Source organism: Oreochromis niloticus, linkage group LG17, assembly GCF_001858045.2.
Source record: "Oreochromis niloticus isolate F11D_XX linkage group LG17, O_niloticus_UMD_NMBU, whole genome shotgun sequence".
Classification (NCBI taxonomy): domain Eukaryota; kingdom Metazoa; phylum Chordata; class Actinopteri; order Cichliformes; family Cichlidae; genus Oreochromis; species Oreochromis niloticus.
In genome coordinates, this window is record NC_031981.2 from 25,618,151 (window position 1) to 25,635,241 (window position 17,091).

General features: G+C 37.4%; 2 protein-coding genes across 3 annotated transcripts in view; one reads left to right on the forward strand and one right to left on the reverse strand.

The window, feature by feature from the left end:
* The window catches only part of adcyap1r1b (adenylate cyclase activating polypeptide 1b (pituitary) receptor type I), a 35,110-nt gene extending 29,586 nt beyond the window's left edge, over positions 1 to 5,524 (forward strand). The window contains exon 14 of one of the 2 annotated variants that reach the window (XM_019346486.2): positions 700 to 5,524. In XM_019346486.2, coding sequence (XP_019202031.1) covers positions 700 to 1,089 — 390 coding nt within the window. In that variant the 3' untranslated portion in view covers positions 1,090 to 5,524. The remainder of the gene's footprint in view (positions 1 to 699) is intronic. The other variant, XM_005468266.4, reaches the window with a different exon arrangement.
* Positions 4,678 to 17,091, reverse strand: part of ghrhrb (growth hormone releasing hormone receptor b) — a 74,600-nt gene continuing 62,186 nt past the window's right edge. Inside the window, exons 7-13 of the mRNA XM_005468265.4 lie at positions 16,930 to 17,083; positions 16,737 to 16,797; positions 15,184 to 15,253; positions 11,691 to 11,782; positions 11,446 to 11,575; positions 11,302 to 11,343; positions 4,678 to 10,077 (exon numbers count right to left, since the gene is read on the reverse strand). Of these exons, the coding sequence (XP_005468322.1) occupies positions 9,871 to 10,077; positions 11,302 to 11,343; positions 11,446 to 11,575; positions 11,691 to 11,782; positions 15,184 to 15,253; positions 16,737 to 16,797; positions 16,930 to 17,083 (756 nt within the window). The 3' untranslated portion in view covers positions 4,678 to 9,870. The remainder of the gene's footprint in view (positions 10,078 to 11,301; positions 11,344 to 11,445; positions 11,576 to 11,690; positions 11,783 to 15,183; positions 15,254 to 16,736; positions 16,798 to 16,929; positions 17,084 to 17,091) is intronic.

Below are 17,091 nucleotides of genomic sequence, written 5' to 3' on the forward strand. Positions count from 1 at the left end.
AACACATTGTGCTGTTATACAGTACTTTAATAACACCAGAGTCTCTCAATCCAAATATATACACATGAGATTTGAGGTTTGAGTTATGAATGTCTGGATTGAATAGAAATGCACTTTATTTTTGGGGTCTCCACCAGACATTTCCTAATTAAGTCAATATTTAAAGAACTCAATCTGAAGTTAAAAAATATCATTTACAGTCAAAACATTTTTACTATTAATATTTTTATTTTTTTAATGAATTATGTCACCCTTCTGCAGCACCACATGGTCTGTCTACAGTTTGATGCCAATCGAAATGCTCTTAAACAAACACTTTGCAGTTCTGAAAACCACATAAATAAAGAATGAAAAAGGAACATGTAAATATAAAAGTGTTAAATAAAAAAGGATCGTAATAATAAAGTTTTAAATATTTTCTTACATACACTTTCTTTAGTTTAACAGGTTGTAAAAAATATGAGGGGTAAAGGGAGTCTGGCACATCTGCATTTTCATCCCTTTAGTAGAAACATTTTTTTGGAGCTCAGCATTTTCTTAGAATAGAATGCATGACTAATTTAACTGTGTGTAGATGTAAAACCATGAGACTGCAATTTCTGGTACAAGAAAATGACTGTTTACAGTCAGAAATGTAGAGCCTGAAGGCACTGAGCTTGTCTCTTTCCAGCGAGGTCCATTAATAATGACCTTGTGAAGTATATCCCTCAAGGTGCAATCGGAGATCAAGAGGAAATGGCGCAGCTGGACGGTGAACAGGTACTTTGCTGTGGACCTGAAGCACCGGCATCCTTCGTTGGCGAGCAGTGGGGTGAATGGGGGGACGCAGCTTTCCATCCTCAGCAAGAGCAGCTCCCAGATCCGCATGTCCAGCCTGCAGGCCGAGACTCCAGCCATCTGAGCAGCACCGACGGGGACGCCAAGTCTGATGACGCTGCCGCCTCCGGACCTGACGCCGCCAAACCAACAATCCTCCCAATGACCAGCCTCACCAACCCGTTCCTCAACCCCTACCCCAACCCGTACCCCGATGAAATCATGATGGAAACCCAACTCACCTCCAGCGACCCAGAACAGCCACTCGTCTGAGTCCGCATCCCCTGAAATACGACCAAACCTGTCAGGTGAATTGAATGACACGTTCAGGTGCAGCCTGTAGGTTCACTCTCCTGTTCTGGAACCCCACTAAATAGGCATGTGTGCCGGCTCTCTCTGTATATATTGTATTGGTGTTCAGAATTGTCTGGTGTTGCAGTATTTGCTGTGCAACACAGAGGGACCAAAGAGCTCTACAATACAGTATGTATCCCATCACACTGATCATTCCAGTCTGTCTGAGGACACTTTGGTCTTCAGGTTTCATGCTTTTCTCAAGATACATTTTAGATGACTTTACACTTAATTCCTTAATTAATATCCCAGCTCCTGTGCCATGAAAAGTGATTTAACTGAAGAAAGTAAACACTGGTGACTCTGATGTAAATATTTTACCGGGACACGCCGCTGGATTTAAACATGAAGATTAGTTTCCTATTAGCTTGTACAAACTGTTGTCCTCTGTGTCCGACGCTTATCTCAACTGGGACTTTGGATTTTTAACAAAAAGATTGTTTTACACACTGTGGAGATGTGTGAAAGATGAGGTTAAAAAAATAATACAATAAATAAATATTAATAATAATTTGTGTCACATGGAAGTGAAGCCTGCCCCAATCTGAGGATGTAAATTAAGGATAAGTGCTGCTGCTACTCCAATTTATTCTGGTGTGGGTCCTTAGCCCTAAACACCTGGAGTGATCTTTTAAAAGAAGCTGTATATTTAATACCCTGAACATGAAGGAAAGTTTCTCTTTGTCAGCCTCTTTATCAGTGTTAATGACTGAAGCAGGGACTCTAAAGCAAACCTGGCCAGTTTCATTGGCGTCATACCCACATTCAAAACAATCCCTCCTTTGTCTCCTCTGTTTCAGTGCATATAAAACACTGAAAAAGCCGTCCTCCTTTTTTCTGTCAATGACTGCAGCACCCGTGATGCACAAACAGTGACTGTGTGTGTAAGCTTAGTATTATCATTCGTAGCCTCAGCTGTGACAGATTTAAAACAATATAAAGGTAGTTGAAGACAACTTCTGTCACAGAAAAATTTCACCAAGAGGTAAACAATGAAAAAGCAGTATTTACTAGATTATTATATGGACATATTTCTGGGTAATATGCCATTAAAGTTAAAAATATGTATCATGTTGATCTTCAGATGTGTCCACAGTGCTAAGGTTTGCTGAATGCGACCACAAACAGGCCTTTTTTAAAAGTCTGAGGACACTGATGTAGTCAGCACGTCTGTAGTTTTAACAGCCGATAGTACAGAAAATGTCAATGAAAATGAGCACACGACTGAAATGTCATGAGTTCAGTTGCTTGCATGAAACTGCATTTATTGTCCACGTGGGTTGTTTGTGAGAATTCAGTGTTTTTTTGGATGTTTTTTTTTTCTTAGGGTTTTTAGTGTTTGTCAGGCTGCTGTGGAGCTAATGTGCTACATGTAGCTCCTCCACAGCCTATTGCAGGAGGAAACTGTGTAAAACTATACTGGTCTAAGTGGAGATATAGACCATGAGAAACATCACAGCACTTCTTCTTTCGGGCTAAAACCTTTGTATTTTTCTCCTGACAGAGGACCATTTGAAAAATCTGTTTGAATTATTTTGATTAATGAGGTTTTCTCCTCGTTGTAACAGCTCTTTGTTACTGATGCTGTATGTGCTCATTCTGCTTAAAGACAAGTATGCTGAGATGGATGTTACTTATACCGAGATGGTAATTTTCTCATTCCAAAGACAAATGAATCGGCTCTTCACTGAGTATTTGCACGGCCGTATCTGTTTGCGATGCTCAAGTTCGCATTGCAACTGATGTCACTGCAGATTTTTCGTTTTGGTCTGACTCAGCTATCCTCTGAAACCCCTTGTTTGACTCTACTTTGTGTCTCCAAAAGTGCCTTTAAGCACAAAATAAGTATTTTGACTTCTGTTGATGAGTTCAAATAAAAGGAGATTTGTCTTTTCTTTTCAAAAAACTAAACTGCAAAGTAAAGGGTTTTTCAAAGTGCTTTTACAATGCTTCACACTAATTTTAACCCTGGAGGCCTTCAAAATCCTTAAAGCATGTTAAAGGAGACACAGAGAACATGACCAGTTAGTGTTGTCAGTAAAGCAGTGTTACAGTATAATGGCTTCTAAATATAGCGGCCATTGTACAGTGTAGCACAACATCACATCTACACACTAATAAATGCTTAATTTAGTGGGCCGTTATGGGGTTTTTTGTTTGTTTCTTTTGCTTAATGGCAGAAACATGAGGAAAAGTTCTCATGAGCCACTAAAGAAGCAGTTAAGCGGTTGACTTGACTTGACTAATGATTTTGCTTTTTGATTTGTTGTTGGGGGATTTGCAAAAAACAAGACAGTTTTCTTGTTTACAGGAGATAAACTCTGACTATTAAATATGAAAGACAAACAGGACCTTTAAAACTCAAAACCTGATTAAATTCTTTGATTAGCACAATGAATTTTTGCTAAGTATGTCACAAATACACATTATTTATGACTGATAACAAAAGAAAACCACATCTCCTCAGTTCAGCATGTTATCATAGTTTGAGCTGTTTTCCATATCAGCTGTTTGAAGTTACACCATAAATATCGTTTTGGTGATTTACAGGTAAGAAGATGCCTTATATTAAACCCCAAAAGTTTAATAAAATAAATAACTTGGACCAAAAAACCACTTAAACAGGTATTTTAAAGTAAAGATAAAACTGTACTAAACAAATGTGTGTTTAGGTTAAATTGATTAGGCTCACTTGAAAATTAGTCAAGTTAATAAATTATTTCCCTTGCCACAGTATTGTATTAAGCTGGCTGTCTTTTAACTTTGAGTTTTAAAATATTTAGACTTTTGGGGTATTTTGGTAAAAATAAACAATACAAATATATATAATTAATAATGAAAAATTAATAAATAACTTAAAAATATCCACTTAACATCCTACACATTACCAGTGATCCATCTAGGGTTTAAAGGCAGTGTCACATTTGGATATCCAACTTATTTTCTAGAATTTTTAGCCAATTGCGATACCCAAAAAGAAAAAAAAAGTTGTCTATTTTGTGTATTGATTTCTAACATGATATTAAAATGTAGCCAATAAAATCACATTGATACTGTTTGTAACTGTAAAAGTGTCATTTCCCCCCCTAAACTTAAGGCGTCTTTGGACCTGCAAATATTCACTTTCTAGGAGTTCAGATGAGTCAAAAGCAAAGACAGAAAAGAAGGGCTGACCAGAAACTGTGTTGTCCTGCTAATCTGCTGTGTATGCATTTAGTCTGAGCTAAAACAATACCAGTGCAGATGCAACAGCAGCCATAGGGGGCCCTGGTTCATACAGGGAAAGGGCTGGTCAATCACCACCTCTGCTCTGGTTCACTTGGGGTCTTCAGTTGAGCTCATCACAAACATTTTGACAATCTCACCATTCCAGTTTTAAACCATAAATTTATGATTTCCTTTAATGTTAAAATTAAAGTTAGAGCCTTAGATTGCCAGTACTATGTTGATGTCAAACAAAGATGTTGCTGTTACTATAAGAACCTGTTGTTTTTGACAATGAAGTAGTTAGTTAAAGTGTTTGAAAGGTGTGTAATCAACCTTTGTGACTAAATAAACTGCAGTGTAAATGTGCAAGACAGAAACAAGCTGCCTGTTGTACCTTGCAAAAAGTTTTTGTGGTTCAAAGTAAATAGCTGTCATTTAAAAACTGCGCTGTGATTGTTCTCATATTTTTATTTTTAGTAAATGGTGATTGTGTTTGCTAAAAGTATAAAGCCTCCTGTAATGCCTCTGTACTCTAATCGGCTGATGCATGCGCTTCAAAATGTTTTGATCTCATTTGACCAGCAGACGTAATCACAGGGGAGGGTCGGGCTTTCATGCCATTAAGGGAATCTGAGCTGTGTCCTTGTTTTAAATCCCTCAGACGAGTGGGTGAAGCAATTAATAAGCTAGAACACAGATATTGGGTTTCAACTGTGAATGCTTTATCAGATTGTAGTTTAACTCCCATCAGGACCCATTAAATACTTTTCCTTTGAATGTCAATGTTCACAAACATGAGGAAAGGTACAGTGCCATAAAAACTGCTGGGTTGTTTTTTTGTTTTTTTTGCATAGCATGACAAGAAAGTTGATTTCTAATGAATTTCTTTTTTGACATAGGCTGTCTCTTCAGTTGCTTTATTGTACTGATTGCTATGGGGCTCAGCAGTCTGTGTACAGATTGCTGAAGGTAAAATTAACGTGAAGATCTCTGCTATGAGTCTCCTCCTGTCTGCTCATGAGCTCCTTTTTATTTGATCTCTCTCACTGCACACTACCATTTTAACTTTTTTTTGTGTGTGTGCACATTAGAAAGGTTTTTGTACATCATGTAAATATCAACAATAAATGTTTTTAACTTGTTGGTTCAATGTTGTTTGTCAATGCTGTCTTGTAGTTCAAAGATGTAAATCTTTGAACTACTATTATATTTTTTAAAAGACTGCTATATAACAACTGAGTACTCTAGGATTTAATCAGGGCAACATCCAGAGGGGTCAGAGGGTGGCACCAGCCCTCTTCTATGTTTTTTTTTTAATATATATTACCCAACATTTCCTGTAGGATTAGTATTTAGGGCCAAAGACACCACCAAAATTATAGTTAATAATATTTCAGGATGGTCCACTGTCATCAAAAGAATAATATTTCTTTCTGGTACTATGACTCTGTTTCATGACATTAAGCAGCAAGCAAGTATAAGATTTACCACAATAGTCACCTGAGATTACTATTGTGGTTAATAGGTGCTATTTAAAAAAACAAATGAAATGAAGTACAGTTGAAATAATTTGCTCTTCATTACCAGTTGGACATGCAAACAAATATCAGCTGAGCATCAGCTGATGTGAGCTGACACTCAGCACTCAGCTGATCTGCTGGGCCTGCAGCATGTGAACTAATGCTCTGCTTGATTAAAAGCCAGCCTTATACTTTTATATCCCCTCCCTGAAGAAGCAAAGACCAAAGCAGAAACTTGCACTCATGTAGTAAACTGGAACCTGCAAGAGAAACATTCACATCACACTTATAAGTAAAAGGGGAAAAAAACATTGTCTAATTCCTACAATGTAAAAGACAATCTAAACTGCAAAGTCCACACAACATACACAGCTTTTTCATCCTTCATTAGAATAAAAATTCACTTCCTAATTGCACAATTTTTAACAGAGCAACACATTTATCACATAGCTCAGCAAAAGCATGTGGTACAGTATCACAGTCTTACTGGGTTACACAGAGTTTGGATGCAAACTTAAAGTCCAGCTGAACTGCTGGGAAACATCGAGCTATACTGCATGAGAAAAGGCACTATCCTGGTAAGTAGCTGATTAAGGTTATATGTCTTTCATGGACAACACTTTAAATGTGTACACATGTACATATGTGTGTATGCAGTATGCACTCTACATACATGTGTAATTCCTATTGTGTCAAAAGACAGATACCACATCAGTACTCAGTTATCATACTAAAAGCAGCCTATCAATCAAAATTCTTTATTAGAGGAAAGAGGTTCTAGATCAGTGTTGGCATTAGCATTAGCTTAGTAATTGGTAAATAGACTTATCTGAACCTATGCTAATAAATAGGAACATGTACACAAACACTTCTTTTTCATTTTCAACGTTTTGTAATATTACAGTATATAAGAATAAAAGTAAGTTACATGTATGTACAGTATGATACAAAAAATGGGGAATGTAAACTGTATGTATTTGTAGGGTCTACCTTACAATATAAAGCGCCTTGAGGCGACTGTTGTGATTTGGTGCTGTATAAATAAAACTGAATTGAACTGAATTAAACACCAACTTGGGAATTTAAAATTTTAAACATTTAAACTATCTTTCATTTACTATGGTAAGAAGGCCATTTACTGTGGTGGTTATAGAAATCTGTAAGTCAAACTGCAAGATCGTAAAATATATGTAAACTCTATTTGAAGTCTATTTACATTCACACAGAGACATTAAAACAATAATTTCACAATAAATAGATTTTACAGTGTAGTGCTCCAGATGTGCACAAGTGCACTGTGCAATGTGTGTGTATAAACGTGTCTCTCTGAAACTTGATTACAATACAATACCCAACGTTCGAGATACCATTAATCACTGTTCACTAGAGCTCTTAAATGCCACAGTGAACATGTATGTGGGACCTTTTCGGCTTTGTCTTTTACATCCCGATCAATCACAGATATAATTTAAGTTGAAAGTACCAAAAACAAAAAACCCCAAAAAACAAAATCATCTGTTTGAGGATCTATGTTGTATTCAAAAGAAATTTTTTGAATAATTTTGAGACTGAGAAACAGTACCCCTACAAAACCTGCTTACATTAATTTTTTAGGGAACACATGTTTAGGTCCTCTTTCTGATCTGAACTCTTTGTTTGTATTAAGTACATGAAAAAGTAGCCTCAGGTCTATAGTCGTATCAAAAGTGTCTGCAACTAGAGTAGTGTCTTTTGTGAACATATCTCCAGAGTTTTCATTTTTACAAGCAGCACCGCTCACTATGTCATGTGTAACAGCAAATATAACTGGCTATGCCATCTGGCTATGGAACAGGAAGCTGCTGATGGAGCAAGTGTTTTTTACTGCCAAGAAAAAGACTCCGACATTAGCCAGAGCTCTGTTATCAGCTACTATCAGTGCTAGCTTGCTAGTCTGGTTCCTAAGTTACATCTAAATTTCAATGTGATGATTATTGTTGGATAGCTTAAATCAAAATGAAAAATCTGAACAGCTGCCTAATGTCTTCTGAGGAAGTGGCCAGTGTTTTAAGTCTTAATAAAATTTGAATGTATGTATCCTTGTACGATTGTGATGGGAACATTAGGGAACATTGGGGAACAGCAGTGTTGCATGCTGGCTTATTGTATTTAAACATAATAAATAAATTACCACTTTTTAAAATAATTTCAGGCTGTACTTCAATATAGAAACCCTTTGTGTCTCTTACTTTATCTGTCATCACCACAGACTGTATATAAGACATGTACACAGCCACCACAACATCACCCGATGGTTACTGAAGTCCTGTTAAGCTTCGAGTTGAGCAATTTTACTGTTGCCATCTTGGTGTTTCGCTGACGACTTAGGAGCGGCTCAGAAATGAAATCAAGGATATCAGTGACTGACAAGCCGCTTCCAGAATAAGTCTTTTTTCTGACGCTAACAATGACTAACTCAAACTTGAACAAAATTAACTTCATATTTTAGTCATTGTGAGCTGAAACTACTGAGTCAGTGCATAAAGTGCCCCAAGAGGGAGCTAATTTATTTATTATGTAAAGTCTACATTAAAATATATTGACCACCTTAAGGTGATAAATAAAACTAAATTGAACTGAATTAAGCGTCATTTTCTCATTGACTTCAACACAGGTCTTTTTGCAACCAGAGGAGTTGCCCCCTACTGGCCATGAAAAAAAGCAAATGTAAGGCACTTTTGCACTGGCATCACTTTTTATACCCCAAAGCTATGTCCACCAATAACACGTGTTATTGTTTACTTCAGCAGTGATTTAAAAACTAACTATTGTATCTACAGGGCTTTGGTAAAGTCTGGTGACTGACAAAGAAAACTCATTTATGAGCTGTGCTCACATTAGAATTAGCAAACAGAAGAATATTTAGTAAAAAGTACATGGTCGTTTCATCCTCACCCTGTTTTCATCTTCTTTTCTGTCTTTCACTAACCTGTTTTAAAAACTATGTATGCTCTATATATCTGTTTTATTTTAGACATATTCTGCTTTTCCTTTTTTTTCATATACTAAACTGTTACAGTGTTGAATGGTCATAATAACGAAAGCTTTTAATAACGAGGTCACTGGCTGAAGAAGGAATCTACAACATAAGAGAGAGGAGATCTCCCGAATATGATCCTCTGCTGTTAGGGGAGAGCCAATCAGATAAAAGGAGGAAGGAGTTTGTTTCAAACAGTGGATGGACAGCACTAAAGCCCAGTATATGACAATAAGGATTATTTTGAACTGTCATGCAAAGCTATTCTAGTATTGTCCAAATATAAAATTATGGAGCTAGAAATGAGCATAACAGGTTCAGTTTAATTCATGTTTTCTAATCAATAAATAGATTTATCAATACTGCACAACCACTAAAGACTAAACGAAAAGGGGTGATACAATTTTCAGAATTTTAGAAAGGTTTAAAATTGATTCACCTGTAATTATACATTTAAAACTGTCTGTCTTGTGCCTGCTTGACGCAACAATGAAGACATATGCATTTTGTTTTTGCCCATTTCCTTTAAAGAGCAGGTTGGAAGAAAATAATAAGCAAAATACTAAAACATTCACCCACAAAACTGAGCAGTTCAAGACTTGGTTTTGTGATAAACAAGGCGAGAAAAAAATTTGGTGGTTGTGAGTAAGATGTGGAGGAGGGGCCCCGGAGCATAAAAAGAAAATGTAAAAAAAAATGACCTCTTGTTCTGCCAACATGATATCTAGTGTCATCATGGAGAAAAGTTAAATGTGAAAGATGTGTAGGATGTTATGAATTAATGAGCTGACGGTAAGTGTACGGTAAGCCTACAAGTCCCACACTTCTAAAAACAAAAAATGTAGCATACAAATTAGGAGGTACCTCAAACGTTCAACAATCAGGCTCTGTGGTTTAGTCTCTGCTAACCAGGCAGGTGTAGAAAAGGACACAACTACTGGTGCTGTCGGCTGTTTTTCACACAGCCGACACGTTGCTGTGTGTGACGGTGTTGGTGAGGGCGCGTGTCTCAGAGCCTGGCCGATCTTTTGGGCTGGATTTGTCCAGGACAGATATCTGAGTGATCGTGCTGCTTTCAGTGAATAGGGTGCGCCGTCGTTTACTGTAGCTCAGGTAACTCTGAGTCTGCCACTTCCAAAACCTCTTCTTGAGCTCAGCCTGCACCTGAAATCAAGATGGAATACATACATTCCAGATAACTGCTTTTAGAAGTAGGAAATACACAATGTACCTGCATGAAGCTTTCCAAGTGTTTTTTTCCCCCTACCATCTACAAGAGAACTAAACTAGCTAATTTTAGCCTTTCCAGTATGCACATCTTTGTTAAATATGCCTCATCTAGTAAAAGATAGTAAAACAAAATGTAATTATTTCAAAACACTACAAGTCTTTCTTGTTGCTACTCAGGTGCTTTTAATCTGATTAGTCCTTTTCTAAGGACGATGATTAAATGGCTCTAAATAGTCCTCATTGGTCAGGTGCCTATAGATTATGAGGTTCCTGACATCTTATTAGTTTATTCAATTCCCTTCAGTTTTATTTCTACAACACAACAGTTACAGTAATTGTAACATAGTGAAATTTGATGTAATACAGAAGAGAATCCTGTGAGTGGCACTTAGCAATGGTGGAAAGGAAGAAATTAAGCTTGTGCATCCAATAAGGAACATCTGTAATCAGTCTTCTGGCTGCTTTCCCTGATGTAAGGCTGCTTTTCTGTTCTTTACATCAATACTGCTTTCCCACACTGTCAAACTCAGTGCTGTTATCATTACTCTACTCCAATCATCTTCTTGCCTGCCTTCTTTGAAACAATCAGCCTCCACGTTGCATAGTTTAAAAGAACAACCTTCATTTTCACCACCACCAGCGTCTAGACTCCGTGGGGTCCTGTCCTAAATCCTGTCATTGCCATGATGGGCCATCGGAGTCTATTGGCCAAATACATTAATTTCTTTATCTCAATCAATCATGCTCAATTTTTCCAAATGAACTCTGTTTATTGAACTCTGGCAGAACTAGGTTTGGGGGTGGTAGTTATTGACTGCGACAAGTTGTCGGGGGAAGGGCAAAAAGAAGCAAAACATGGAGCACATAGAGAGATTGTGCTGGTAATTCCACTAAAAGCTAGATTCCTTCAGGATGGACCTGATACTGATTCCACCAACCCTACTTTGGCAGACTCTTTACTGCAACTTTCCACATTTAATTAAGGGTGCTGTACTGCAGCACTGTTTTGTTTATTTTATCTCTGATTTGCATCATCTGTGCAGTTTTATGAACCGTTTAAATGAAAAAAAAATCTACAGTCAGACCATATATGACTATGACTATGAAATAGTCCAGGCATTACATCTCGTAATGTTGTTTAGTATTTACTTTACTTACCTCACCATTCAAGAAACAGTAGAGCAGTGCCACCACAAAACCCTTGAGAGCAGAGATAGAGTATTCAAGAGTATTACATATGCTTTCATGACATATATTTATTCTTTTTTACCTTTATATGTTGATGTGTATTTTGGGTTCTACCTGGAAGGAACCCACGCCGAGCTCTATGAAGATGCGTGCCTCTGTCCCTGTGTTTTCTGGCAGGAAGGCAAACACCATGTAATGCATCCCGAATAGTGGGATGAGCAGCAGAGTGGACTTGGCGAGCCTCCTGCACACACACATGCAAAACACAGACACATTCTACACATGCAGATTCACTATCCCCTGTGACTTTATATTTGTTCTTTATGCATTCTCACGCAGCAGCATTTATTCTGTCTCACTTGAAGTGACTGGTATCATTGCCACCAACACCAGGAGACCTAAGCTTCTGGACCAGAATACGGATTACGTTGATGAAGATCACGAAGTTAACCTACATGAAACAAGTGGGAAGCACAAAATTAGTAATGTATCAGAATATTGTTAACATTTAACTAGAGATGGAACATTTGACACTTAGGCTGAAGCCTGCTTCACTCTGTTGAAGCAGACTGGTTCAAAACACCGTGTTGAGGCTTGAATCAAACCTCTGTGACCATATGACAGATAATGCTTGAGGCTTCATACGTCACAGTGAAACACTGGAAGCTTGGTGATGGGTTCAACTCTTTAGCCCTGTTTCATTTGTTATAGGGAGATGAAAAATGTTTGGTGTACTGCTTTGCAGTGTTGCAACAGATCTTTTTTGGCATTAAAAGTTGCCAAAAACCTTGAATCATCCCTCCAAAACACAGATGTTGAAATACTTATCATCTTACTTAACAGTACAAACCTGTCATAACAATCTAAATTATGTTTTAAGTAGCCTGATAACAGGACGACACATTAAACACTAGAACTGCCAGGCCGGGTCATCTTGACTATTTTCATCTAATATCTTTTGTAATTTTAAAAAAAGATCAATTATTGATTGATTGATTGATTGATTATTGGTTTGAACAACTCACACTTACTTTGTTATGTCTAAAGACTTTGATATGTTTATTATGCCTGTAGCCAGCAGACGTTATCAAGGGGTTAGCCTGTAACTAACTCTGCCTTATACCTAGTACTGTGTGCCTTTGTGGACAGATTTCTTTTGAAAAAGATATTTTTAATTCCATTAAGCATTTATACCTGGATAAACAAAGAATATTAAAAAAACTGACTTTGCCTAAAGTGATTGCAGCTTCTGCCCTGTGAGAGGAATGCGCTTTCACCTCAAAATGACTTGATATCATTCATGAGAGGATGTTTGACAAGTTTGATAAGTAATAAATAACTAATTTACAACGGTTAAATGCAGGAAATCACTTTTGTTGCACGACCCATTCAGGCCTGCAGTAGCCTAATTATTAATATTTTATCTAACTACAATCTCTTATATATATTTAAAAAAAAATTTTGTGAGTCTTTATGTCAAAATGTGGCTGAACAGTAAGTTTTGCTAGGCAACCCAGCATGCTGGAAAAGTGGTGTTGCATTAATTCCTATGTCATTTTGACCCTGTTAAACATTTTATTAGCAACTTGACATTTCAAAATGTTGTATCACTTTCATGTGTGGGCAATAATTCTTAGAATGAAGACGCCGTTGAACGACTCAGGAAATCATTCCTGGCCGTGGCCATCTCCCTGTACAACTCCTCCATCGAATATACTGTAAACACGCAACAGTTACACCCTTTTTGCACATGCTCTTTTCTACTCTGTAATATTCTTGATATCTAGTTACAACCACCCCTGTTAATCCTTGATATTTATAATTGACTGATTTGTATATATTGGTGCTATTTCTTAAATTTGCAAAATCTGTAACATATTGTATTGTTTAAATAGTTTAGTCTGTTACTGTTACTGTCTTGGAGCAACTGTAACCCACACAATTTCCCTAGGGATTAATAAAGTGATTCTGATTCTTAAGATTTAATTTATCTCTTTTGTTTTGGAACTGGAATCACTGAATTGTGTGAATCATTTGGAAATTCGTGGCTGCTATAATTGCACATGAGCACTAGATGTCACTAGTAGTATCTGTCTTGGAGGCTTTGAATCTTTGAATCTTTTTTCAGTACAATCAGGAAGAAGCCTCAAAGTTTCCGTCTCAACGTGGATGTATTATTTCTTAGTATTTTCTGTCTAAAGTGTTTAGTTCGAGTTATTCTGTTTTACACTCATATGAATGCCCCTAGATTTAGCTCATTCATGTGTCAGGATTTCCTCATTTAGCTATCATTATCTCTTCCTATTTTATTTTTGGTAGCTGTACTTGTCTGTAGTGGTTTGCATTTACTTTTACTTTCCCTGCTTTCTCATTGTCTTGATTGTCTGCACCTGTTTTTTCCCAGCTGTGTCCACTTTCCCTGATTGTCCTTCTGTGTATACATAGCGCTGTCTTCTCTCTGGTCCTTTCTGTCAGTGTCTGTTAACCTCTCCTGCATATTTCTTGCCAGTTGTGGATTTTGTTTATTCTCCCAGTGAATTTTTTGCTTCTCAGCAAAGGCTTGTTTGCCTTCGTCTTCACATGTCTGCATTTCAGTCCAAAACATTGCAATTCATGACAAAACATTGGCACTAAACATGGACCCAGAAGATCTCTGGGGAAATATGAGGATCTTTAGGATTTCCTCCTCAGTTTAAAAATCTATGGACAAGCCTCTCTCAGTGGGTCTATCAGCTAGTAGGAATCATTTCCAGCTGTCCTGAAATGCTGCAGTCTCGAACAATTTCAAGTGTGTGTATCTCCATGACCCAGATGGAAAGACAATTGTAGTCAATTAATCTTACCCGGCCTTATTCACCAGAGTTAAATTCAGTCTCTTCCCTTGATCTTACATATTCTCAACTGCTGCTCCAGACAGCCAGCTCCACAGCACTGCTGCAGACACCAAGCTGCCACTCACCAGTCTCAGCCCCAGCTGTTTCCCATCCACACAAGAGCAACCATTAATGGAACACTTCTGCTAAATATCCCAGATGCACCACCTTTGGACACTCTAGAGTCTTTCATTGAAAACTGTTGTTTGGTTTCTGGATCATCTAAGAAGATGTACCGTTTACCACCAATTTTGATGGCCAAAATCCGTTTTTGTGAGGAAGTTGACACTTACTTTTTGAGTTTAAGGTCATTGGTAAAATTGCAAAATGCATGTACGAGTGGTTTGAATATGACTTTCATGGAGCGATCTAAAAATAGCAATGCTGGAAACAATAAAAGAGAGACCAAAAAAGCCACTGCACAAGCAGATGCCCTTAAAGAAGTCGAAATATAATCAAGTAAGATTTTAGTGACTACGCATGTGCAAGGAGAGGTTTGGAATCTAGACATGATTCCCTTCAGTCAAGGGCAAATTATATGAGTAAGAATTGAGAATTTGTAACCCCACTGTAAACACACATATACACACCATAAACATATGATGCAATAAGCTGAAACAAGTGCCACAATATAAAGGTACTTTATAACACTGCAGAGAGAAAAAGTGATAATATGAACATATAATAAAATAAATTCTAGAGTCAGGAGGGATATGGGAGCTGTAATAAGAGTCTTAATGAAACAAACATAACACAATAGCAGGAAAACCAGAGAGATTCTGATTTAGTCATTTCTGTTGACCTTCTGTGCATTGACCAGGTAGAATATGACTCAACTCTCCCTGACTTGTTATTGTCACTCCTAATGTGAAGACAAGATAAGTGTCTGCAATAGCAGCCGCACAGTCAAAATGCAGGACTGTGCCAAGATTGAGGACTCTGATAATCCAGCAATGGCTCCCACTTTTACTGTACTCACCAGTAGTGATGCAGTTATTGGAGCTTTTATGATCCACCAGATGAAGGCCACATCTGTGTCATCCCAGCACCTGAGACACACAACAGGCAGACATGGGGGGGGGGCAAAATTCAGTTCCAAACCCATTATACTGTACACCTCATCCCAAAACATACAACTTACCACATTACCACTGGCTTATAAGGCTGTTTATAGTATCTTTGAATTCTTTAAACAATCAACAATATATATTAAACTTAAAACCAATAGCAATAAGCTAATACATTTTTAGTACTGTGAAAATATCTTGAGCCATTCCGCATTTCTTTATATTTTGCTTCCAAGGAACCAGATTTTCTTATAATAATGTCATTTCTGAAAGTGGTATTGACTGCAGTCCTGACCATCTTCAGGAGATTTTGTTTGTTTGTTTGTTAAGCCACTTCATACTGACATGAATCATACAGGTATAAAAATACACCTAATTCAAGGGAGGAACCAGTGTTGTGTTTACATAGAACAGACAACTTTGCAAAAAATCAATGTTATATTACAAGTGGAGAGACAGACACCCTATTTACTTTTTAAGACTATCCACAGTGTGTCTTTTGTCCTGTTTTAACCTCCTCAACCCAACCTATTGCTGCAGATGGCTCTCCCTCCCTGTAGGGTTTTTACTTTGCAATACAAAGCACATTTAGTCAAAGGGTGTTGTGATTTGGTGCTATATAAATAAAACTGAATTGAATTAAACCTTATCTTTAGGTAATTTGTTACTAGCCTGACACAGGATGTGAGAAAAGCATCAGCCCCTTCAGTTGAGCCATCTGCTGTTAACTGAAGCTTCACCAGAAATGGTCTCAGTTGAATGTTGGCAGCCATTCTTAAGGAACAGAACCAGGAGAAAAGACTGAGGTAGGCACAATGACACAAGAACTGCACTGAAACTGGCAATATTAGTGTGGTGATGAATCATGGTATGTCCATAAAGAGGAGGTCAGGGGAGTATCTACAGTCATTTGTAAAACATGGTGGACGCTCTATTATAGTTGACAGAGAATGGATCAAAAAGCAGTCAATTTCCAAAGAAGAACTTTGGAGTGTTCTTAAAGAAGCCCGGAAAACTATTCCTGAAGTCAAAAAAATTACAAGAACACTTGCCAAAGAGGTTTCATTGCTGAAGAATAAAGGTGGTCATAGCAAATGTTCACTTTCAAGTTCATTAGAATTGTACAAACTTGTTAGAGTTTTTGCTTGTATACTGTATTTTCACTTGTATTCAAACATGTTTCAATAACTTGCTCCAAATAGTTCCTGTTTTCATAGCAAAAGATAAAGAAATGAGTCATCCTCGAGAGTTTTGTAAAGCACTGTGGGTGTGAATTACTTTACAAATGAATATATTATCAAAAAGCCTTTTTTGCAACTATGAGTAGATCACAAAATATGTTATTTTTATTAAAATTTTATGTTTAGTCTAAAGTTATTTGAGTGTGTATGTATTATTATTATTTTTTGTTATTTAAATTTTCTCTAATTTGATATTGTCTTGATATCCTGCAGCTGTTGCTCACCCCCTGTTGTCGTAGAAGTTTCGAGTTAGAATCCAAGCTGTTATGATTACCGTCGGGAGACCTGGGAGGCACAAACAGAGGGACCTGATCATTAGGAAAAGAACTAAAGTGAAACAAGATGAAAAACAGGAAATCACATGAAAGGAAACAGGGACATATGATAGACCGGGATGATGACGAGTGAGGTACCAACCCCAGCCAATAAGTATGTACCACCAGAAGTATTTCTTCTGGAAGACAAATGTGAGAGTGAGCAGTGTCTGCAGGTACATGCCCTCCACCAGGAGCCAGAAGTAGTTAGCCAGGATACTGAACTGGAAGAAGGCCACGGCTGATTTACAGGATCGCTGTGGGA